The sequence below is a fragment of the Neodiprion pinetum genome, chromosome 6 (assembly GCF_021155775.2).
Source record: "Neodiprion pinetum isolate iyNeoPine1 chromosome 6, iyNeoPine1.2, whole genome shotgun sequence".
Classification (NCBI taxonomy): domain Eukaryota; kingdom Metazoa; phylum Arthropoda; class Insecta; order Hymenoptera; family Diprionidae; genus Neodiprion; species Neodiprion pinetum.
Window position 1 is genome coordinate 28,980,465 of NC_060237.1, and position 25,470 is coordinate 29,005,934.

At 45.8% G+C, this 25,470-nt stretch overlaps 1 protein-coding gene and 1 long non-coding RNA gene across 6 annotated transcripts in view; one reads left to right on the plus strand and one right to left on the minus strand.

Annotated features, from left to right (window-relative positions):
* LOC124221491 (uncharacterized) overlaps nt 1-25,470 on the plus strand; it is an 81,279-nt gene that overhangs the window by 12,890 nt on the left and 42,919 nt on the right. For both annotated transcript variants that reach the window (XR_006883832.1, XR_006883831.1), the window contains exon 2: nt 8,161-8,277. This is a non-coding gene — a long non-coding RNA (uncharacterized lncRNA). The remainder of the gene's footprint in view (nt 1-8,160; nt 8,278-25,470) is intronic.
* LOC124221490 (fibroblast growth factor 18) overlaps nt 10,281-25,470 on the minus strand; it is a 100,785-nt gene continuing 85,595 nt past the window's right edge. For 3 of the 4 annotated variants that reach the window (XM_046631557.2, XM_046631555.2, XM_046631554.2), the window contains 4 exons: nt 20,793-20,838; nt 18,918-19,050; nt 11,973-12,079; nt 10,281-11,789 (listed from right to left, as the gene is read on the minus strand). In XM_046631557.2, the coding sequence (XP_046487513.1) occupies nt 11,418-11,789; nt 11,973-12,079; nt 18,918-19,050; nt 20,793-20,838 (658 nt within the window). In that variant the 3' untranslated portion in view covers nt 10,281-11,417. Of the gene's footprint in view, nt 11,790-11,972; nt 12,080-18,917; nt 19,051-20,792; nt 20,839-23,207; nt 23,265-25,470 lie in introns of those variants that run through there. The other variant, XM_046631556.2, reaches the window with a different exon arrangement.

The following is a 25,470-nucleotide window of genomic DNA, read 5'->3' on the forward strand; positions in this document are numbered from 1 at the left end:
GTACTCTTTTTCTCCATTCTTCATCACGTTGCGACAGCCCGCCACGTCCATCCTCGAAGTTGACAACCGGAATTTCGGAAGGGAGCCCCTTAATTAACAGGGCCCAGCCCACCCCCAAAGGGTTGCCCTTGTTTCTCCCAGGGATTATTATCCGACGTCTTAGCGCGCGCACGATTTCCTCGACATTGTTGCATCGCTTTGGATTGCCTCGTGGCCGAGGCCGTTGTCTCCGACAAAAATCTGTGGGAACCCGCGCGTCCCCGGCACAATGGCGGGCTTATTAAAATTCCAGGTTGTATTTTATGTGCACGAGAAAGAAGGAGTTACAAGGGGCCCTAGCTGGGGCAGACCCGGGTTTCGGGGGCGGAGGGGGCGCCACGCGACTCCGCGGAGGAGAGCGTAATCAAGCCGCATCTCCGTACGCCCACGCGATCCGAACCGGGTCTCCTCTCCGATCTTCCTCGTTTTCGATACGATGGTGGATTTGAACAATTGTTTTGATATTCCGTTGTTTCGCTTCTTGTTTTTTTCCTCCATTTTATCTGCCAGAATACGAAGAACGGTGATGGCTGTCACTGATTAGTTTAGCACTGGCGATCGTTGGTCATAAAACAGCCTGTTCCGAATCCTGAACCTCTCGAGCAAACGACCTCTGTAAGGAATCGGAGGTATTTGGGTTGACGCGATAAGGAGAAGCCTCTCGGGTACTTAGGTGCCGTGCGTACGCAGGTCGGTACACAGAAAACGTGCGGTTCATTACGAGGAAGATAGTAATCACCGAAATTAATTACCAACTTTCATGAGCTGCTGCTCAGGTTCAAAGGCTAAGAAGACATGCGTTTTGTAGCCTACAGAAGTTACGATACGTACTTCGGGCGGGGTCAAAATTCCACTGGATTCTACCTCCGCACTATTCTACTTTACAGGCGCATTCGTGTATTCATGTAATTACCCCAGATCGTTCGCCCTGTTTGCGGAAAAGCCAACCGACAAGATGGAAAAATTTTAGCATAGCAATCAAAAGCTGATGAGTTTAGAATACAGAATACGATACCTATGCAGGGAAATTCTGTACGAGTCGTAGATAAATTTTTATCCCGCTAATTAACCAACCCACATCCATGTTACTTCTCCATTCCGAACTTGCTCAATCAACATCAGTAGCTGATACCGGATGCTTAAGTGCATCGCAGGTTTGGAGGTACCGAGAAGATTGGAGCACGCCAGTTACAGTGCTTCTAGTTTTCACCGATGTTCTTATTTTATCTCTGATGTAGCGGCGTGTCGCCCAAGCTTTTAGCGTCACGGTGCTGCGCAGGATTGTAGAAGTAAAAAGAATCAGACATTCATCGTATGCATCCGTCTCACCTGTCGATGGTGTTCCTAATTTCCACCTCAAACGCTGAAGCCCATTCTTCCTATCTAAGCCCGAATCTGCGAGCTCCGTGCACGTTTGTTACGCTTGGTTCCCAATCTGATAAACTGTACCATAAAATAGACAGCTCAAGTACCGCTTCTGGGATAGACTGTCGCCAAGATTCCAAAAGAAAAGAAAAAAAGCGAAAAAAAAGATGAATGTAAACACATCGAAACTTTCCTAATCAATGATTAATCGCATCTGTTAGCACTCGCGCATATGTGCTAATAGGTACGTGCATGCGTATACGCGAGATCAGGCTTGCGGTCGGAGGATGATGGCACCAGGCGGATATTCCGGAAACGCAGGAATGTCGTGGTGGCGCCTCCGCAAGGCCCACGCGACGCTGCGGTCCACCGCAAATCAATTCACACTCGGTCCTCTCGTGTCCGTGCGGCTAAAAGGCGCGGCGGCGACGGTCTGACGTACGCAATGCGGCGCGGCTTTGACAATGCCTGCAATGCACATGTGCACGTAGAAAGGTTGTTATTCCGGAAAGCGTTTTATCTGATCCACTCGACGGGAGATGTCGGAGCCTCCTATGACCGACCTGCCTTGATCAGGCTCGACACGCTCGACGATTGCTTTGTAATTTCATCATCGACGTCATTCACGTCGCTCGATAAACGGACCTTATTCGGTATTGTGACACAAAAACGGCTCCCGAGCCTGATTGCGAAATTTAAATCGAATACGTCCACCTTGACGCGGATCGAGGACCCTCTTGAGCTTACACGCTACGGGAGGATTCAAGGACCGGCTTTCAAGCCGAAGTGGTACTTGATGTGAAATTGGAATTTCGGGGTCGGTCCACCCTCTAGCCAAGGGAGATCTCCAGGAGTTCGCGTCCCGCGGGCGAAGAATTCTGACGAATTATCCAGGTTCGAAAGAGAATAATTCGACAGTCCCTCCCTCAAATCACGATGCCCGCAACCCTTGACGGTGCCAATTACGATTTCGTCTTCTTCTTTCTTCTCTCGCTGCATCATGCATCGATTGTGTTCGTGAAAATTAATGCGAACTGGTACATAAAGGCGCTGCCTGTAACGCAAGGTGTCCGCGAAAAGGTACGACGGGGTTACGGGATAAGGGACAGGCAATTGTGCCCCGGTTTACGACGACGAGAACTTAAGCCAGCGCAAAAACTAATACCCTGCAAATAACAGACATTACTTATACTTGCGTACGCGCGCTTGCCGTCGCTGCTGTTCATCTGCTGAACCATGGTTTGGACATGCCGGACTTGACATTGGACCGCGGATATTACATTAGCCGGGCACGATGTACGCGTTCATTTATTTTACACGCACCTTTGATGACCTCGCCTCCCGAAAATGTTTCACACCGATCCCCGTTTCACTTACACAGCTGAATAAGTAGTCGCATAAATTGAGCCAAGCGAGCATTGTTTCACGTTTCCGCACCGCGATTTCAGTCCCTGCGTGACGCTGCAGAGTACAGAGAGTAAATTGTTCGTTTCACGAGTTATCCTCGAGGATTTTTCTTTGTTTGAATTCGGGCAGCTTGGGAACAGGGGGCAAGATCGGTGTGCAACCGTTTAGGATCGATATAGCATAGCGTTTCCGGACGTTCGAAAGGTCGCCATTACGGATAATGGTCAGATAAAGAACGATTACCAAAATCGGAGCATTTCATTCCGTTCAACCAATTAACTCCCGGCGGGCCTCAATCAGGAAATTCCTACGTCAAGATTTATCTGTCCTCAGGACTTGCCGGGCCACACGCAAAATCAATAGTCCTCATCCCTCGCCTTTTGCGTCTTCGAGTTTCGAGCTCTCTCTCTCTCTCTCACTTTCTCTCATTCTCTAAGATTTCTCATCCCTACCTGCGGCCTCGCGTTTGGCGATGTCTTAATTTCACCCCCGAATCCTCAATTTCCTAATTGAGATTAATGGAGGATGAGGTTCCGAAAATTGGCGGTTTCGAGTCAACGGCTAACCCGAAAGAAACACCGCTGTCGAACGACAATCACTTACGTGCCTGCGGGTGGAGGGAATCTGTCTGTCCGTGGTAGCCAAATTTATTTCACGCGAGTACCTTATAAAACAGATTTTCCCTCTTCCACGTACCTACGTGCCTAGAATTCGAACGCAGAGCGGCGAATGTACAACCAGCGCTGGGCAAGTTCCGAGCTTGTTCTCGCGTCGTCGAGCACGCTTCGTGACTTCAGGCAGCCGACGTGGATGTCAATCCGTCGAAGATGAGAGAGAGATAGAGAGAATAGGACATATTAGCATACCCCGTTCCCCACTTGGTATTCATCTCACGAGAACGTGGTACGTCTCAATTTAAGCACATTTACGGGTCAGAGTAAAAGAATGCGACGCTACAGTTTAGGCATGCGAGCATCATCGTGCACGTCAGTCGAATATCCCTTTTTTTCGGTCTTCATTTTTCCTCAGCGAAGAGCGGAGAGCGAAGAATTCGAGGAATCGGTATCACGATTATAATACAGTTCCAATTAGTCCCATCAAACATCCCACCGGCTACCTTCCATGTGATTTTTAATTGACCATAAACGCACGGTGTCCTCGACGTTTCGTTGCTCTCGAGGAAGATCTGTGTCATTGCGTCATTCCGGATGATTAAGGAACGTCCCCCCTGGCAGGGAATCGGCTCGACGATAATTGATGGTACGCGCTTGATCGGAATCTCTGACAGCGTCGTAAGTATCCTCACCTAAAAAGTGGCGGCGATGTAAATGCGACTTGCAAATCGTTTAACGTTACGTGGGGCGACTCGAAGAGCCATAAATCGTCCATTCAAGTCGAAGGCTGCATATAAACTAACACTGAACCGAATAGACCCTGTTTTCTCAATTCACCCTGAACAAAAAACTTCAGAGTGTAAAAAATCTTCTATGCTGATCTCGTTGCATTGCGTCTTGACAAGGATCGACAAGCTGAGAAGCAAAGAACCGAATAAAACTCTCTTGGAATACGCGATTTCAGATTCTGTGCGGTACGCCTTACATTACTTCCTCGACTTTGCTACTTTATTAGTTGGGCAATGCGGTCTCGACGGCAGTTCCAGAAGCGAATAATAAATTCAGCGGTGCGTCACCGTCATTACTGTTATCTTCTATACGTATAGGTACGTGTGCATCGTGGAAACTGGCGTCCCATGCAGCTTGAGAATCCACGAATTTAAAAATTGTACTTATTCCAGTTCTTGCGAGCATACAACGCAGTTAACCCAAATTCTTATCGCGGTTGGAATTGCACCGACAACTAACGACTGGTGCTTTGAATTTGAGATACTCGAAATGTGGAACTCTTGGAAACGGCACAATTTCTTCACCGCCGAATTTCACCTACTAGACTCCCTTGCAAACCCATTCATTGAATCAGGGTCAAAGAAACTCTTACAGCTTTGTTCTCAACACGATGCTTGAAAAGGCTTTTTTACCTTGCCGACTTCCGACGTTTTCCGAAGTCCATAAAATCTCAGGCACTGCTTACCCGTATTGCGTGAATGACGGGGTGTTCGGCCTCAGGAACGGTAGCTGAGGCTCTCTATTCTCGATATCGCGATACACGCAGCTAGCTAGACAGCCGTCGCTGTGTCCAGCAGGAAGTTGAGGAGGAACACAATGGAGGGGGTCCAGGGATCAGGACAATGCGTCGTCCTGACCGTAAATATTCGGCGACAGCCCGCAGCATTGTCGTCCGGGGTTTTTCTCTTAATTGTCACAAATTCGTTGGTTGGTATATTTATGAAGGTTTTGGGTGGTCCAGACGGCCCCGCCGAATCACCGGCGCAGTTACATATTATTCATGCTTCGCCGCTATCGAGCTTGCCGAAAAACCAGAAACCAGGTGCCGATTTCGGTGCGAGTCTTTGATTTTTTCGAATCGCGTTCGGGCAGCCAAAGAGGACGCATTGCAACGACGTTTCGACGGCGCGGCGGTTCGAAGCGACCGAGTCCAGGGCGGTGCAGAGGGTGAGAAAGTAAGTCCGTGGGATAAGGGATCGGGATGAAGGAAAAAGATGCCAAGATATACCTACACGTATATCCTCGACGATTGTACCTACATCCACGGATGTCGGTACGGTATAAGACTCGGTATAATGCCGCAGGTTGAACAAATAGCAGATAAGATAAACTAATTGCCAGCCTCTTAATTGGAAGCAAGTCGGCCTGTGTCACCAGGCATATTGTACCTTTTGCTCCCGGTCCCGTTGTCCTCTTCTCGTCCCGCACCGCATCCTAAATTCAGTCGGTCGGTGAGTCCGGCCCCCTTCGGTACAACTCGGTGTCTCGGATCTAAACTAAATTTAATTAAACTTATAATCCGGCCGCCGGTCCGGGCCGCTTTTATGCCCTCGAATTAAGATATGGAATACAGAGGCAACGAGAGAGCCGAGTCCGTTAACAATTCGTCTTACATGAACGAGAATTCTCCCCCGAAAGCTAATTGCTGTCGGTTACCACGAACCAATGACCGTAATTATCGTAAGTTTAGAAGAGGAACGAGTTATCCCGAGGTCCTTAGGACGCGGAGCACGTTTTACTCGGTTTCTTTTTTCTTGTTTTTTTTTTTTTTTTTTTTCTTTTCCTTTTTCTTCCATCTTTTGAACCTAGAAAAGAGGCGAACCCGAGTCTTTGAAAGTGTCGGGAAAACCAAAAACCGATTTACTCGGCGCGGTGTACTAAAAATAAAATCAAACAGGCCTACTCCTCTCTTATACCGCAGCCCCGATCCCTGCAGGTCGAGGGGACATTAGGGCGCTGAAGGGGTTGGGCACACACCGCGGCCCACGCAGACCGACGCCGCGACGCCCTGCGCCGGGCACTCCAATTCCAACCGTTGATTTCCTCCGGAGTGGGTCTCGAGGGCTCCCCAAATAATGTCAAAACTCACCCGAGCTTTTCACCTCCTCGTTGGACCCGGCCGCCCAGGACGGGCATAAGCACCGGCTCTCGGCCCCTTCGCTTCCTTCTTAACACGCTCGAGTGTTTGATCTGGAAATCATGAGTGCAAACCGGCGCGGCTGATGCGGCGGCGACCGTTAAACTCGATGCCCCGTGCATTTGGTTCCTAATCTCTTTACAACGTGACCAAATTTCCTTCGAGCATTGTCGCAGCTGTGTACGAACGGCGGATTCGACTTGATCACAAAAATCGATTCGAGCTCAACGTTTCGATCTGAAGTTACGAAAAGAGAAAAAAAAAAACTGTTTCAATACCCCCAGAAATGTTAGTTGAGGCAATTGTAATGAAGATGAATAAAATAAAATCCCTTTTATACGATAGAAATAATCATATTTAATAATAAAGGTACCGTAATTGCTGGATATCTTTTAAACGGTATTCTTCTCTTTCTCCATCTTTTTATACAGATAGTCCAGCCCAGTCATACTGAAATTTTCAATCACCGCCGATTTTTTTTCTCTTACCTTCGCGATGACCGTTCCGATTTACAAGGATTGGGACGAAGGGTTGCAGAGAACACGATAAATAAGACATCAAACTAGCAGTGTATGAGCGTGTATTTGACAGTGTTTCGTTTTATCGTTTTGTTATTTGCAAATTTTTCCTCTTTCGAGTATATTATTATTATATATAGTGGCACACATAACACGCACGCGCATCGCGATTCGTGTTGGAATGTTATATGATTATCGTTATTGCTAGCACCGAGAGGAATCGCGCCGATTCGTACGTGTAATTAATTTCGGCAAAAGTCTAAATTTTTCAACAACGAAGCGGTCCGCGTACCTCGATTATCGCGTTACTCGCATTTTCATCCTGCAATTCCTCCGCTGTCGAGTGATTCTTGCCCAAATCGAACCGCATCGCGTTCCCTCCCGTTTATCGTTTGGCGCGTTGCTCGTTTGCATCATACGTCTCTTTCTTGTATTATAAATTTATAGATATAAAATGCGCTAAATTCTACTCCAACTTTTTTGATTCCACGGATCCGTAACCGCCGTTTAAATGCATCGTACGTTTTCGAATAAAAATTGAATCACGTTGAAGCAAAAGTTTGAAAAAATAAAAACTTTACCCATAATTACGCACGACCCGCACGCAGTACGACTTCGACGAGCAATCGCGCCGCTATTTATTCATGACTCAATCTCCGTATATAATATATTGGATAATATACAACGCGAATAAGTTATTACTTTGTTATCGATAGTGTGCCCCACGTCGGTATTTAAATATCTTACAATACACATCTTTCTATAATATTTCAATTTCAATTTATTTTTACCTTTTTTTTTGTTGCTTTTTTGCTCCTCGATTTTTTTTTTTCTCATTCTCATTATAAGGTATAGGTACTATCTATCTAATGTAGTCAGATTCATAGGTTCTTTTTTTTTATCCTTTTATTATTAGTATTATTTCGTTATCGAAATTCGCTGATTCATCGTGACGAACGTATAAAAAAATGATATAAATTTACCTTTATTTAATTTAAGAAGAAAATTTGAAAGTAAAAAAAAATAATTAAAAACAAAAAACTTTAAAAAAAAAAAAATAATAATAAAAAAACTAGATGATGGATTTTCTAACGTCCGAGTCGTCGGCTTGCGGTTCTCTTCTTTCCCGGGTATAAAATGAGCTGTTATCTCTTCCTTTTACTCTCTCTCTCTCTCTCTCTCTCTCTCTCTCTCTCTCTCTCTGTCTATACGTCAAGAGATATTCTTATGACTTGATTATCTTTAAAATATAAGAAAGGGCGACTACCAAGACTTTTGTATGCAATTTCAGACAAATCCGGAAGTAAACAAAATTACCTGAGAATCCGAGATGTAGAACGCAACGATGTCCCCGAAAAAGAAGCCCGACCGCAAAACTCCGAAGACCCGACCTTACAAAGTCTACTTGGTGAGTGTGAGATTATGCATACATATACAAACGATTTGGGGTTAATTTTAAAGGGAGGTTGGCGTTACAATACCATTATTACAATACATAATACATTACACGTTATATTAGTTGTCTGTTATTTTTTAAATTCATTAAATTATAAGCGTCGAGTTTAGGTTTTTTTTCATTTTTTTTTCATGTTTTTTTTCACATTGTGGTCAGCTGGACTTCTAGCGCGACATTAATACATATGTATGTACATATATAATATATATATACTATATGTGTGTGTGTGTGTGTATATATTATACGTATATAGCTCAGCTTGCTCGAGCGTGCTGAAATCGGTGACGTTGAAATTTGAGCACGTTTCTTTCTCTCCGTCTGTTTTCGATTACTGCTCTGTATTTTTGACGCGCAGTACGCTATTTTTCTTTTGTGAAGCCCGACTCTAACACGACGATCTTTGTTGTTACAGCAAAAAGAAAGAGAGAAAGAGAGAGAGGGAGAGAGAGAGAGGGCAATCAAAGTGTCACTGATTCTAGCACGGTGTTTTCTACGCTCCGCCATATGCATGGATTCGTTTTTCTATTTTTAATTTTTATTTATCATTCACTCCGTAATATTCATACAAACACCTCGTGTCCCATGGCCCTCGACGCACTTTTAAATACTTTCAACGATTCACGATATAATAATTATAGGCATGAATTTGTTATTATTTATTATTATTGAGTATTATCAGATTCAAACGAAGAAATAGAAGAAAAAAAACGAAATGAAGATAAAAAATGAAGTTGAATAATGTTCGTGAGAATAACTAATAACGGATAGTTTTCCGTTTGTAGTTTTGTTTCGGATTTTTTTCTTCTATCCTCAATGAATGTGTATGATTTTTGGATGACGGTGAACGGACCTTATCGTTACAAATACGCATTATATCTTGCAATGAATTACTTTTTTTTTTTTATATATATATATATAAAAAAGAAAACAAGAAACTGAACGTAATACAGATGCCGTGCGGGGGTCACCGGGGTATATAAATTTACATAATAACGTCTATATGATTATGAAATGTGGAGGACGGGATAAAGTAGAGGATGATGAAGAGATATATCTATAGTGAGAGAGAGAGAGAGCGAGAGTGCGAAGAGAAAAGTGGGCGGCAAGGGGGATATAGACATCAAGAGAGCAGCCCTTTTCACTTTTATACACATACAACGTCGTTACGAGGATGAGTAGATGGAGAGAGAGAGAGAGAGAGAGATAGCAGGCGGGAGGGAGGAAATGAGGCTCATCGTACCTGTCAGGTTAAGAACTAAACATGATTTCAATAAATAAACTACCTAGGGGAGCGTTTTGTGTATACGGTGCAAGAATTCTCCTTGCGCGACGACTACGTGAAACATTGTACAAGACTTGAGAAAAAAAAGAAGGAAATAAAGAAAATGAAATGACACGAGATGAAGAGGGAAATTGGCGTACGGTGTCGTTCGTTATATTCTCCACTTCTAGCTTTTTCTTTTATCCGTTTGTTATATTTCTATTTTCTGGAGCTCTCGTTAAAACCGCGATGAATTTAACAAGGATTTTAAATTCAATTCGTAACCATCCGATCGAAAGTTTGCTGCAAAGATTCATCGCGGTACGTTGTAACACCAACGAATGAATGAAGAAAAGAGACACACTGGTTTCGATTGGATGGAAACTAAGTGGTGATGGGATGAGAAGTAGAGTTAGGGATGAGGGGGGGGATTCATTCCTCGAGTCGCCACCGCGTCACAATATTACATAACGTACCTATAACCTAGTAATACAGTCTGCAGCAGCATCCTAACAATTAAATTCATTATCGTTATAATAATGTAATATAATATATGTAATAATAATATTTTACACGCACTTTTGCATCTGACACAACGTAACAACAAACACGGCATTCACCATCGTCATACAAATATTCTCGTTTCGTATTTATCCTAAGTGTACCTAATCTTTTTCGTTTTTTCAATTTCGCGTTTATACTCTCCTTCTTGTCTCGTTTTTCGATTTTGAATTCATTTCAATGTATTTTTTTTTTCTTTTTTTCTTTTTAGTTCATCGTTATTACTTAATACTCATTTTCCTGTCACTGACGACTATATCAGCGACGTCGTATCAAAGCTCGATATATATATATATATATAGTCGAAAAACAAGAATAAACCAAAAAAATAAACAAAAGAATAAAGAATTGACAAAAGTTAAATATATTCTCCAGGGTTTCGGTCTTACACACTTCCTCTCGATCCTGAGTCACAAATTCTCATCTTACAATCAGCAGGATTTCAGGTAAAAACTGAATTTCGATTCCGTGCGGCGGGAGACCAATCGTAACGATTCATACCGTCATAAGCCATAATCATATATCCTGATCATCGTACGGTAATCGAAACCGTCGTTAGGGTAATCATTCATATTATTATGGCATAATTTTTTTTTTTTTTCTCCTATCCTTCTCGTTTCACAATCAATTATTACAATAATAATTTTATTTCCAATTTTCTTTTAAGCGCGTTTACATTACGCACGCTGGCACGCGGTCTAAGACGACGATATATGTATATATATATTATTATATCTATAGAACGCGAATGTAGCACACTGCAGCTTGGAACAGTACAGCTATATATGGGATTTAGAAAACGAGTTACGAGAGAAGAAATAATAATAATAATAATGATAATAATAATAATAACAACAATAATCAAAAAAAATTATTCGAAAAAAAAAACAACACGTTAAAACGTGAAAAAATACTAAAATGAAGAAGGAAAAAAAAAAAGAAGAAGGAAAGAAAGAAATGACAATATATCTATATGTATGTATATATAAATATATCAGTCAGTCGTCTGATCTGTAAGAGCGCGCGCGCGCTGAACACAGCTACTACAACTTTTTTTTTTTTACTTACTTGGCAGCGACACGACATTATAGCACGACGCGGCATTTTTAAAGGGGCGCGGGCGGGAGGGGGGGGGGCACACACGGGGGGAGGGGGGAAGAGGGGGAATTTTGTCCCCCCACGCGTACGACGTAAAGTGTCTCTATGGCTCGAAAACCTCCGTTGAAAAAAAAATAAAAACGGTAGGAGTCGGGCGACAGTCTTCGGTAGCTCAGTACTTCTTGGCCTCGCGAATTCTACCCGCGAGTCGTCTCCGAAGTAACGGCTGCTCGTGCATCTTGCCGCGATTGTGTCGATGGTGGTGGTGCCCAGATTGGTACTTTTTGGGCGTCCTGTGCATCACCGGTTTCCTCAACTCGCCGCCAAAATTACCGCCGACCATTATGTTGTGCTGATTGATGTTGAAGAGCGGGTTGTACTTTATGAAGTTTAAACACTGGTCCCGTCCCTGGGCGTCCTTCAGCGGCATTCCCCGCTTGTTGAAACCCAGGTAGTGAGTCTTGTCCACCGCGCTTCTGTACCTCAGGTACGAACCGTTGTCCTCCTCGTAGAACTGGCACATCGGTCCTTTTCGTTTTCTTGGCTGAAAAGGGGACCCGGTATCGGTCATTCTCACCTTCGATATCGAACGGGTGAAGGACTCGGGTGTGAAGACGCGTTTAGGAAATAATTCAGGATCTCTTTACCACGCTTGGCTTCATGCCCGGTCCTCTTAACGTTCTTCGTTCATCCCCTCGCTCTTATTACTCACGTAGCGAATACTCACCAAGCCTACTAGCTTCCATCGTTTGTTGAAACATATATATCGCTCGCTTTCCTCTGCAAAGATGTACAGCTTCCCGCTGAAGTCGTCGGACTTTGTCGTTAGCTTTTCTGTAATCAGAAATAAGACGGAAGGATAAGAATTACGCAGGTGGCAGAGGTTGAAAGGGTTTCCAACGGCCCGTACGCTTCCGAGAATGTACGAACCGAGGGTGAGAAATTGAGAGAGCCGATCAATGATGGAAACGGTTGAAATACCGAGGAAGAAACGACTGCAGCGGGCCGGAGGAAACGGTATTGAAGGTATTTCGTAACGCGGCGACAAACGATGCACCGGAGGTCGACCGGGGTCCAACGGCATCCGCTAAGTGGCGAGGCACACAGAGTTCGTCTGTGTCTCCATGGTTTCTCTTGGTTCATCTTCATTCTCCTTCATTAGCACATCAAGCGAGCTGCAGACTCTTTCTCGGCCGTTTCTCGCCGGTCCGGCATCACCGACGTAGGTAAAACACTCCTCCCGCCATAAAGTTCCGGGAGGAGGTAAGCCTTCTCGGAATAACGGAGGAGCCACGGCTGCATCCTGAAGGGGTCGGTAAAAGGTGCTCTTACATCGGAAACCATGGGCAGCAGCAGCAGTAGCCTGAGAGACGTAGGAAGCGGAGCTTCCTCGAGGAGCGAGATATTGGGAGGTACCGGTGAACGGTTGCAGTCCTCACCGTCTGCGAGATCATTCTGAATGTTTGGTGGACCGTCAGAGCTCTTCGCCCACACAAATCGTCAACCGAACCGTTGATTGGATTGCGACAGGCCCTCACGAGTGCCCGCCTCTAGCTATAAACGACCAGATGGGGTGACGACCGTTCCTGACGATGGTCGGCGATAGTAAAACTAAACGTCGCTGAGCGATACCCGGCTGCAGGTGACTCGCCTTTCGCTCCGAACGAGGCGGGACTGCAGGGACCACCTCTTGTTTCTCCCAGCCGAATGACGAATCGTCACGTCGCGGCGTCGCCGAGTCTCGACGTTGTTGCGAGCAGCCGAGGTACGAGCGAGGAGAAGAGGCCCTCGATCGCGATTCGAGATTTAATTAATTAATGAACGCGTGGCGATTAATTGGTGCGGTCCTCGGCTCGGCTTCGGATTGAGACCTCCCGTTGCGGGGTTTACGACGCGGTTCGGGGACATTCTTGATTTCGGTCCCAGAAGAGCAGGCTCTCCCTCTGAGCCCGAGGACCACTTCACTTTAACGAGCCACCCGGAACGGGAGAGCGGCCACCCTAGGTTGGTTCTGACTCCGGTTATTTTTCCCGTCCCTGCAGACCTCCTCGCCGATGGGAATCGCGTTTGCACGTTACAGTTGTGCCGATTATGAGCACACGCGCGTGTTGTGCTCAAACTAACGAGACAAGACCTCCATTCGCTGAATACAAGTTCGACTATGAGAGAATTCCGACCTTATCCACGCCAATGAACAGATAGCGTTTCAATTGTGAACAATTCTCCTCCTTTCGGACAGGGTACCTTGTCACGTTTGTCGAGTATCGGAGCGAGTATCCCGAATCGATTCGGACGGGTCATCGTCCGCTGCCTGGGGCTAGGATAGGTATCTGATTAACTCGGATCAGTTGTGTTTCCATAAGTCGGTGATAAATAAATTTAGATAGGGAGTTATCTCGGGTACACGTCGAGCGTCCCCTTTTCTGCCTCCCCAAGCCACTATCGCGTCAATTTTCTCACCAACTTAGTTTCCCATATCCGTCGGATAGGCAATGCGCCACGTCTATATTTTACACCAAAAGTCGAGTCGGTTTCGGATGGCGTACCTACTCAGCCTTCTTGATCCCTGTTCAATGCGCGTGGCAAAATAAACTACGAAGAGACAATAGACGGGATAAGGGTGAGGCGGCGAAGGTGGATCAGGGGGGCGACGATGAGATGCGAGATCTTTGATCGGGGAAAAAGGCAATTGCCATCTCCTAATTGGGATTAAGCGGCCATTAAGATGCCGCAGAGGTGACGAGCGGCGGCTCGAAGCGTCGCCAAGGACTCGCCGTTCCTCCTCGAGGGGCGGAGATCCCATTAAAGGACAGACCGAGAGGGGGGAATTCCTTACCCATGCCACCTACTAGGTATTTAAATGGTCCAGATAAGGACGCCGATTTGAATATCGAAGCCATTGTTCAGATCCATTGAGATTACAAACCTCGGCACGCATGCGATCGAACCCTGTCATCCACTGCGCAGGGCAGACAGGTACCCCATCCGTCAACCGATCGTAATTAACTTGGCAGACCCCGACGCTTGACCCCGGTAGACGAGACCTAAACTCTGCCCCGGAAGACCTCGACGCCAAGTTATATCAATTCAGCTAATTACGTTAATATCAGAGAATGCCGCGACCATAGCTGCTAGATTTTAACCTCCATACATATATGCATGCGTAAAAGCAGGCTCGAACGTCTCTGGGCAGGCCGAGCTGGATGATTTATTCCACGTAGTGTCATTCGCTGCTAAACGACGGAGATCAACTATCCCGGTATTTCTGACCCGCCAAGACCCCAACGGTTTCTAATGACTGACAACCTGACGAGGCAGAACAAAGACAAATTAGGTATACCCGGAATCCGATTGGTTCTTTCGTTCTCGAAATCGATAGAGCTTTGCAAGTTCGGAACAAAACTTTTCAACATATTCCGATTTTGAAAACCTCGATCAGAATTCAACGCTAGGCACAATTGCCAACGTTTAGAATATACATATGATCCGAAAATACCGAAAAATTACGGAGAATAAGAATGGAATTCCCGCGCGCTTGTCATCTGGATGAGAACGGAGCTGTCAGAAAAATGTGTCTAATAAAGCGATACAGGGACAAACCAGACATCGCCACGTGTTAGGCGAAGAAACTCAATTGCTGTGAATCATCCGCGTTATATATAAATGTAAATATAAATTTTTCCATCACAATCGCGCAGAATGAAACGAACGACACATGTGTCACGTAACCGACGATGCCACATTCCATTACACGTTGTAGACTTAGGAAAAGACAAGTGTACGTAATGTGTGTATTACGTGATAAATAAAACGAACGTCGAGAATAATTCTGAAAATACATTTCACTCTCTATTTCTCGCTTGAGTGACAAATTGACAACCGCAAAATGCGTCATAGTAGGCCAGCAGCTCGCCATATTGTGAATCGAGATACTAGAAGCATGGTCGCATTCCACGATTATTATTCACTGTGTCAGTGCGGTCCGAGTGCAGACGGACTCTGGTTGCTCCCCGTTCTCCATTCCTCGATCGAGAGGTACCGATGGTCCCCGAGACCGCGTCAGACGTATCTGTACCAGGGTATATAACAGTGAAGCAGTAGTTGGTCGACGTCGTCGGCCGATAACGCCCAGTAATCGCGCATGTATAGGTGCACAAAAACCCGTAAAGTGCGTAACGTACATGCACAATATCAGTTATACGATTCCTCGCTCCGTCTGGGAAGTTGCCAGACACGCGACGCCGTCCCCCGGCCTGCATTCAAGCACAACTTTTGCCCCGGTACATGCACGCATCCTCCTTTGGCTGCACCAACAGAACACCACCGCCTGTACAGTAATGTGTGGAATTTATTCCTGAGAGTATAAAAAAATATTGTGATTATACTATCGGCACTAGTTACGAGACGACGATAAGAGATTCCGATCACTTCCCGATTGATTATCAAATCAATTTCCGGAGAAAAACATGCTACGGTTTTGATAAGCCAAGTTTTCACTCGGTACCCTTCCAAGCCAACGTTATTCCACGCAAGTATTATTACTCACCATTCGGATCCTGGGTAGTTCTGAATTCAATACAAGTCGATCAACGTGATAAATGATTTTTGCAAACCTTTACAGCTATATGTTTGTTTACCGTCCAACTAGTGACTTCAGTCCACTTCATTGGTTCTTGACGGATTTACTGGACCAGGTCTTGCTTTGTCCTGATACTTTATCCTGATCGGGGTGTTGGGGCAGATCGGAAAAATGCGTAAGACATTCGTACAGCGTCAGCAGTAACTGGTGGCGGATCTACCTCCGTCTTCAACCACAACGGTGTTACTATGCTAATCAGGAGGTATTTTCATGACTAGAAGAGTGTTATCTACCTGCTCGAAAATGCATGTTCCGTGATATATTACAGGGTGCGTGCGCATATGACCAGCCTGTCGACTAGTTACAGTCATGGACACTGGTTGACTGCAGGCGGCGGCGGAGGAGTTAGGCGTTTGGAGTTTGAGCCGCGTCTATAGCAAGGTGAACGCGGTGTGTGATAATTAACTGTGACCTCCCGAGGTAGATGGTCATCTGCCACGGAGTAATGGCACCACTAATTGGTTGTAGGGCGACGATGCTCGCGTCTTCATTATGCCCCTGGAGTCGGTGGCCTGCTCCATTACCCGCCGAGCACTTGAGCGCCTCATTCGTCTGTCCTGCACCTCAACCCACGACTGTCCCCCACATTATTAAGAGATGGAAGTGAAGCCGGCCATGATCGGGGGTGAGGAATAGTCTTGAGAAGAGAATCAGCCGCAGCTGCTATTGACGCGGGAGAAAAGCGCTACCGCTTTGGTGGCTAGGGGCTGTTGACCAGTCTGATGAATGCGCATCGCTGAAGATCATCGGAGGGCTTCCAGATCAGGGGATCCAGATAAATGAGGAGCAGTGAGGCGTTCGGGTCCGGATCCGTTTTATTACACCGTACAATTTTAGAGGCGTCACCAAATATTTAGAAACTCTCACCTTAGGACGACGAGGTTGATGATGATGATGATGATGGTGATGATGATGATCAGCAGAGAAGGAGGAGGAAGTTGGCATTTTATCGTATACCACTTGGAATTTAATTATTCTCGTTACAGGCTGTGATTATCCCGTCATGCTGTAAACTAGGCTTCACCTGTCCCCGCCACGTCACGACGATGGGATGATCTCGAGAAAGAGATACGGAGGTATAACTTTTCAACCTACGTACATACCTACGTACGGGCACGGGCTCCAGCTTTTTTCCTCATTCTCGCCTGCTTCTCATTCTTCTTCACTTCATCCCGACGCTACTCAACATCAGTCTCACTGTTCCTTCGACCACGAACTAACCGACTACCAATAGACTGAACAGAACGCCCGGGCCAATCATGCATTTAGGTGTTAATCATAGGGTCAGGTTAGCGCGGGTTACAACAAGAGCAACATCTCTCGCTTACGTATATTATACCTTTCATATAACGCCGACGCTCTTTGAACTGAGGGTTCTCAACTGGCATCGTCTCATCACTCGCCTCTAATTATCCAAGAAAAAGTGTCTCGTCTCAGGATTGACAAACAAAATCGTACAAAAAAAAAGAAAAAGGCAGTCAGCGTATTTTCGTAGTTCTCGTCAATATTTTTAATTTTTTTGCTTATTGAATTTCTTAAACTACACTCAAACTGAGTAGGTATGAAGAATAATTCCTCGAGCTGTGAACTGATCACGTGTCGGCACTTCGCGCGACTGAAGTCGAGTTTTCTCATTGATCGTGTAGCGGTATATCGATATTGGATACATGGTCGGTGGTACTTACTTTGTAGCCAACTTGAACGGAGCCACTGATATACGAGGTTCGTCTCTCTCTCTCTCTCTCTCACAGTCATATCCAATAGCCTATCGCGCCTGAGTCTCCGCACCCGTTATTACCGACAGTAATCGGGTCTAAAAGGCGCACAGCGGTGCCGGTCTTGATTAAAATTGGCTTTTAATTCATTTGACGGCCTCTAATCTTCCGCGGCACTATTCGGCACTCTTCTTTTCTCTTACCCAGACCCCATCTGCCCGCCTTGACTCTTCGTTGTGGCAAGGTAAGAGAGAGGGGAAGAGGAACAGTGCACGTTATGCATAAATAATAAATTCCACTTCGCGTTGTGGTGTAATCATTTTTAACGGGTACACATGAGCTGCTGTACTTGGAAAAATATCAACGAATTTCCGGGCAAAAGGGGACCACTGCAAAAAGACCCGCGGAGGGTCCGCACCCCAATTTAACGCAGCATAGCGTGAGAGTCTTCCTCCCACTAATTGGTGCCGCTCATATTATCAAAAATATGCAAGGGCACGAACGGGAGGATCAGAATTCTGACTAATGGAACTTCCAGCCTTCCAAAAACTCATCACAAATTTGATGCTTCATCCTTTTTTCGCTGCCTGACAAATTGTATTTGAGTATTTTCACTTTTATCCGCAAATTGGGCGCCTGATTTTCAACATGAAGAAAGAGACAGAGTTGGGCAGCAGCCCTGGAGAGCTAAGATCACTTGATACACTGAACATATCCCAAGCGCCAACGGTATGTGTGTAATCTTCATTGATTTACACCAGCTGAGAATAATATAATATGTCTACTACGTACTGTGGCATTGAAACGGATATGGGAGTCTGCTGAAATACTTTGCGTCTGGCTTTTAACGGACGAGAGCTAGAAGGCGGTATGAAAGTGCCGGCCGTATAAATTGTGGTCTGAATAAGGCGGGCTTGGAGTTATCAGTAATATTGGGATAAACGTAACGTAGCGCAGTCTGGTCGAAAACAATTTCCATGTATTGACATCGTAACTCACGACTAACGCGAACGCACCTCGGCATCAGGGAAGAATCTTACGAACGAGATAACGCCCGGTTATTAGTTCATAAATTTTGGAATACCAATGATCTTCGAGTAAGGCCTGGTAGCGGTCTCGCCAGATAACCGTAAACGAGGGTAGAGATACCACATCCCGTCTCGGACCCCATAACTCAGGCACTTGGGGAGGCCCGACCTATAAACGGGCTTCTTTATATTGTGCTGGACCACTTCGTCAAGTTCATTTCATTCGTCGGGTCTCTCGGACTGCATGTTTGTCACGTTGGGGATTTTGAAAATGATCGATATATACTTACGGTAAGCTGAATTTCTTTCGGTTCGTCCTACTGCCATGACGGAGCGGTCTTGGACAGTGACATTTCCGCTGCTGCAGGTCGAGTAGAGACTCACGGAGCGCACCATCGCCGGCACCGCTCCGCACATCACCACCTGGGAAACACAAAAAGCCCATAATTAGTCATTCAAAGCTGGATCCTCAACCCCAGAGCCGATTCAGGTGAAGGGGCGTCGGAGCTTGTCAAGAGTTTCACCTGAACACATTTGTAGAAGACTCGGAGAGACTTTTGACAAACATGCAGTGTAATGAATACTTTGTGGTTTCGAAATACACAGACTGCCTTGGCTCGAAAAGTCGTATGGAATTCCAAAGGTTCCCCACATTTCATTCCATAGCTTCTTGAGTCTCTTTTTTCGTGACAAGTATGACATTTTCACAGCTCCTTGACGAATTTACGGTTTCGAATAAAAGCGCACGTCTTGCACTAGTAGTTCAAGATCTCGGGATCGCGGAAAGTGGCGAGTTTCGCAAACCATTTTGGACGATTATCTATCCCGTTCATCTGACCTTTCGGACCTCGCAATATGCAGATCATGCAAATTGCACTCCGAGGCCGAATAAAGGGCTCATGTATTTTTTCGGTACGGTCGGAGGTCGGTCGTACAAGCGTAGTGAAAAAGGTATCACAAGCGACCCATTTTTCGCTGTCCGGCACGTGGGTATGAGAAAAATAATATCAAGGGAAAAATCTCTGGGGAATCAGTTTGAGCTCGGTGCAAGCACAGCAGCAGTAGCAGTCGTAGTACAGATCTGCGGAATCAGCGACGAGGCTGATGCGAAAATTATGCTAACGAGAAACGAGGAACCAGCCGCTCCTTATATACTAAACTTTATAATCCCGGACGGTTAAGAGGTTAATATTTTGCTACCGAGAACTGCAGCTCGCTCTTTCCTTCTCTCCTTTTCACGTATGTAAAATACACATGACTACTTGTCGACTTCACGAGGACGATGATCGTTCCCCGCACATTCAATTGCTTCACTCTTATATACAAAATCGCCGTTCTCTGTATAAGTTTAATTATATTCACGTTTCACTCGCGATTCCATATATATGTATATATTACAAATTTCAAGGAGGTCTTATCACGGGTACGTTCGACGAGGCGCATTTTACGACACGGAACTAATTAAGCTGCAAGAAAAATCAACGATCGACGGAAATGAATTTATAGAAAGTACTCGTTCCGATTTCAAATACCGACGGTTTCGGAAATCGAAAAAAGAAACTGCTTCTTCATTGGGCAAACCGATATAACGACCACCCCCGAGCTGGTGAAATAGATGCATAGAAACGGCGTGTAGATAGTGCGTTTGATCGTTTCGACTTGAAGAGATACACCATGTCAGGTATTCGTAGAATACGAGGTAAGAAATTAACAGGTTTGGTTTTAATAGCGAAAGAGGACGCGATATTGTTATCACGTTGTGCTATCTGACCCCGTCACCCTAGTTCATACCTATTCTTATACTAGGAAAACGTCGAGAACGAAGTGATCGTCGTTATTGGGTTTAACAATTTCGAAAAACAATTTCGAGTAAAACCTGCGTATTCTTGCGATAATTATTATTGCTGAAAATCAATTAGAGAAGGTCCCAAGACTCAGAATCCGCCCAGAACACCGTAATTGTCGTTATAAGAACAAAAAGCTGATAGGTGAATTTACGTATGGCATAAACAGCGAGACCGAGTGAAAGATGCGAGTCAAGAGGAAATCGATAAAAAAAAGATGGGACCAGGTTTCGAAAAGGAGCTGCAAAGTGACGTGTGAAATTTATTTTTTCCTTCTTCCGGAAGGAGATATGAAAGTGAATAAAAACAATCGTGACTTACCATCAGGAGGCACAAAATCTTCGCTAAGACGGCAAGCTGTGGTAACCTGAAACAGTCCGTAAAAGAGACTCAATTAATTTGTTGTTTCCGTATAATGCAAGAAAATGGTATATTATAAAAAAAAATACACGAGACGACCACTTTATATGAGAACAGGTAAGATGAAATATTCAAGAATTCAAGAAAATGAATTCGTAGGCTGAAACACATCGACTTTTTCTGAATAATGAGACTCTGGTGTGTTATATTACCAAAATGAAAAGTTGGTCAATTTGCAAACTGTCCGATGACATCGTATGCATATCTATTTATATACATACGTACGTATATATATAAAAGAAATTATTTTATTCCTTTAGGTAAATTCTTAAACGAGTTATTGGATAAACTCGTGACGCGTGACTCGGCATGAATTTAACATGAGATATACATATATGCTAAGTGTTTTGGGGGGACACGGTGTTAAATGTCCACCTATAATGTCACCAGAACTCGAGGAGGAGTCCAGACGGGTATACGGTCGACGTTGCATCCCATATCTTGGATCCTGATAGTTTCAACGCAATGATTTTTCCTTTTTCGATAAAAGTGAATTGTGAAAAAAAAAAAAAAAATTACGCGACGTGAGGAGATTACGGAATTCCATTTGCCTGGGAGTTTCAAGGAAGCAACCTCGAGCAAGTGGCCGATTTTCGGTATACCAAAGACCATCGTTTGTTCCGAACAAAACTTTAAGTGATCGCGCGGGATTTTTCCTCTATCAAAAGTGTCGTGGGTAGGTGTATCTATGTACAATTCCGAGCTTGACGTCCGCCGACGAAACGATGATCGTGGGTCGCGGTAGCCGGGGATATTATTAAAATTCCAATGTTCCTCGGCAGATAGGATCGCACCAAGCCTAGAGCCTAGATACCGTGTTCTATTCTCGAAGCAGCAGCAGCAGCAGCGGTAATGAGCTAGTTATAATTTGTCCCCGGCGTAATTACGTCGTAGATTTAGTTTCATGAGGGGCGCTCGCTTCTTTCCCGCGTTTACATCATCTTCTCCTTCCTCCAGCAGCTTCTCGAGGTTCCACGATGTGTCCGACTAAACGGGCTGGTACCCCCAGCGTCCTCAACCTTCGCCTCATCCTCGCCTCGAAACTTCCTCTACAGCCTCTAATTTGTGCCGCGGGAGCTGCTGTGAGTTTTTCTCGTTAACCAACCACTCCCGACATCCGATACTCCTTTATTATTCCCCCGGACTTTTGTTGTCTTCTACGGGTTGCTCGAGCCTCCTCGAGTCCGGTAACCCCGCAGCTGGAGTGCCGATCCACACGGGGTATCACTACCGTAGGATGTTATGAAATACAGCTAGCCTGCTCCACGGGGAGGTACACCGCTGTCGATAACGTCTGTTGGACAACGATGCTTGGATCCCTTAGCTCACGTGGTTCTCCTTCGGTCTTTGGGAGAGATCTTCTTGCAATCTGGATAAATGATCGTTATCATAGCATGACGAGTACCGGGCTAGCGAGTGCATTGGTACTCTTTGCTCTAACCCAGTTAGAGTCGAACCTGCGTCCTGCGGTCAGTCCGCAGCCGCTGCCGTGACGCAACACGAATCCATCTCACGTTACAGAATCCTGGACGACCGCAGCCAACGCTTTCAGTCACACTCATTAACCATTCGGCTTGACCCGACTTGGCTCTCGTCCTCCGAGTTGCGTTTCGTTTGAATCTGACGCAACCCGCGGCCACGCGACCATGCAGTCGTGGAATCCACTGCAGGGTTGAGGGTGAAAAAAACATTCCAGCGTCGTGGAAGATGTTCTATCGAAGCTGAGAACGGAAATTCTTGCTCGTGGAAAATAGTTTGTTTTGTAATCATACCTAACAAGTAATCATAAGCCGTTCGAGAAATAGTTTGACGCGCACATTAAACGCGCAAGCTTGCGCAATATGGGGAGCTAGAGGCGTAAGCGGGAGTTTCAGTTCTCATGTTACAAGAATTTAATTGCGTCGGTCAGCTGAGGCAGGGTTGAACGTGCGGAGCTCGGCCAGCGCTCGCCGTGTGGTGCGCAAGCGTTTTTTGAACCTTGTTGCAGCGCTCGGCAGTTAATCAGTCTAATTTGCGAGTGCAGTGTTCGAGCCGGCTGCCCGTTCCCGAGGCCATACACTACGCGTTACACCTCAAGAAATTTTCTCACACTATGATGAGGAGGAGTGGGAAAAATTTTATCATTAGTCAAACAAAATAGTTGCTTATAACGAACCACGGCACGTGTCGTACAAAATTGTCACGTTCCGTAGGTGCGCAGTCGAGCTGAGGTCAGATATATTCGCTGCGCATGGAACGGGTAAAAATCGTCAAAATTGAGCAGGAATTTAGGCGACAAATAAAGAGTGCATTTAGAGGAACACGTTTCCGACTCACCTGCCACGAGCACAAAACATTTCTTAACTATTCGCGTCCCAGCAGACTGTTTGGATCATATTTGGAGCGTCTAAGGATACATCCACCGATTTGAGATGTCACCGGTAAGCCACTGCGTCGGAAAAACGAAAACACTACCGATCATGGAGATTTTCACACCCGAATCAACACCATTGCTTTTCGGAATTCGCACAAAGCTGTAACACCGGGACAAGACTCGGTTCACAACTTGGCGCAATATAAAATAGTGTCGGCGAGGCAGAAAAGATTAGATAACGAGTTGCGCGGCATGAGGTTAGCAGTTGGTAGTAGGTGAGGCGAAAAAAGTTGACTGAACATTAAAGCGATCAGGAACGGAACTGTAATAGGATGATTCCTTCGCCGTGGGAAGTCACGAATGGAAATGGACAATTGTCAATAGCGAATATCCTCTGATCCTACGATTTCGGTATGCATGGGTGGGGGAAGATTCGCTCCCAGTTCCCGCGACGGCGGGCCTCTGGCGAGAAAATCCAATGCTGACCACGAGGATGGGCCGGAATTCTGGCACGAGGTCGTAACGTCTCCATTCAGGGAATTGAAAACCGCAAAATTTACTACCATTGTGCGGAGGCGACACGAGCCGCAATCGATTCTCGGCCGCGTGCTGCCCGCTCGCTCCGTCCCTCCTTCTCCCTCTTTTTCTCTCCGCAGAGAGGGAGCCGAATCACCTGGAACACCACAAAGCCCGTCGGAATAACCATCGTCATCACCATAGTCGGGCATCGTCGCCAACCCCCAAATGTTTCCCAAACAGGCAGAACAAATCGCGACAAATCACCCATGCTCAATAGATTTTCCCCCCAACCCGCCGAATTCCCGCAACCGCCTCCCTCTACACCGGTGGATCCCCTCACAGGACGATGAGAAGAAAGACCTAGAAACGACCTGGATACACGTACAGAGTGCGACGAGGAACGAAATAGAGAAGGGGAGACAGGGGAGACAGGGGTGAGTCCGGCATACAACCAACGGCGTGTAATTGCCCCGATTTCGCATCGACCCACTAAGCTGCCTAAACGCTCACTAACGACCGTCTCGAATCGCGTCCGTCTCAATCGTCTATTTTCACGGATGTCAGAGCGCCAAATTATTGCGATTCACACACGGCCCGCTGCGCCGTCGATTTCGCCCCTCTTCCTCTCCTTCTTACGACAGTCCATTTTATACCTAAGCCTTTCAGCTGGATCTTTATTTGGCTAAAAGTTGAACGAGAGTCAGTTGGGTGATTTTGGATTCGACTGTCCGAGTTACGATGGTTTCATAGATTGTTTGATGACAGTTATTTGTGCCCAATCACAGAATTGAAAACAGCTGTTACTCATCGAGTCGCACCAATGATCCCCGATGTAGAAGCAGCCTTTCCTGAAGTGGTATAACGAGGAAACGTTCAAGTCCAATACCTTTCAGATGACTTTCGACCCCGTACATTGAGCCGTGTACTACGGATACGCAATGAGAAAAGGTGCATGCGCATAAAAATGGTAACATCAATCACGATCGGGGGGTAACGGACGATAAGAGGTGAACGCGGTTGGGTACGTGGAGTAAGTTTGCTCGTGTGACTCTCCGCTTCTCGGTCGTCGACTTATCGGTGGAGTCAAGGGGGATTGAAAGTGCGAGCAGCGTTGGAGGCGTCGGATCACAAGCGTAGCGCGTTGCAACGAACGCGCACGTAGTAGGTACATTGTATGCACGTTGTATACATACGTCGGTGGTGGTGCATGCGTACCTAGCACTTGGGAAAACGGGTAAATCGGCGTCACGTTTTTTGAACGAGGAAGAACAAGAAGTCCCGACGTCCGGACGGCCGTCGCGGCGGAATTGCAGCAGAGGGAAAAACGGGTGCAACGGAACTATAAGAGAATGGAAACACTGCGGGGAGGATCGAACGGGGATCGATGACGCACTGGTTCGCCGGAACGACTCGTACTTCAAAACACTTCAGCCGCGGGACTTGATTATCGAAATGAACTCTTCGTTCCATTCGCGTGTCCTTAAGCAGCGGTAGCTTAAAGCGGAACAACTTAACCACTCGTCTGAAGAACGGTGTCACATTTCATTCCATTCATTGACAACTGGACTAGAGCGGTGGGCGGAATTTTTATTTTTGTCAACACCGGTTCTTTTCTCTGTCGTTATATCCTGTTCTTCCTTATCCTTGAGGAGCTTTAGTGGATTGTTTTCTGTAGCTCCATCAAGAGTGAGCTCACGATCAGATGAT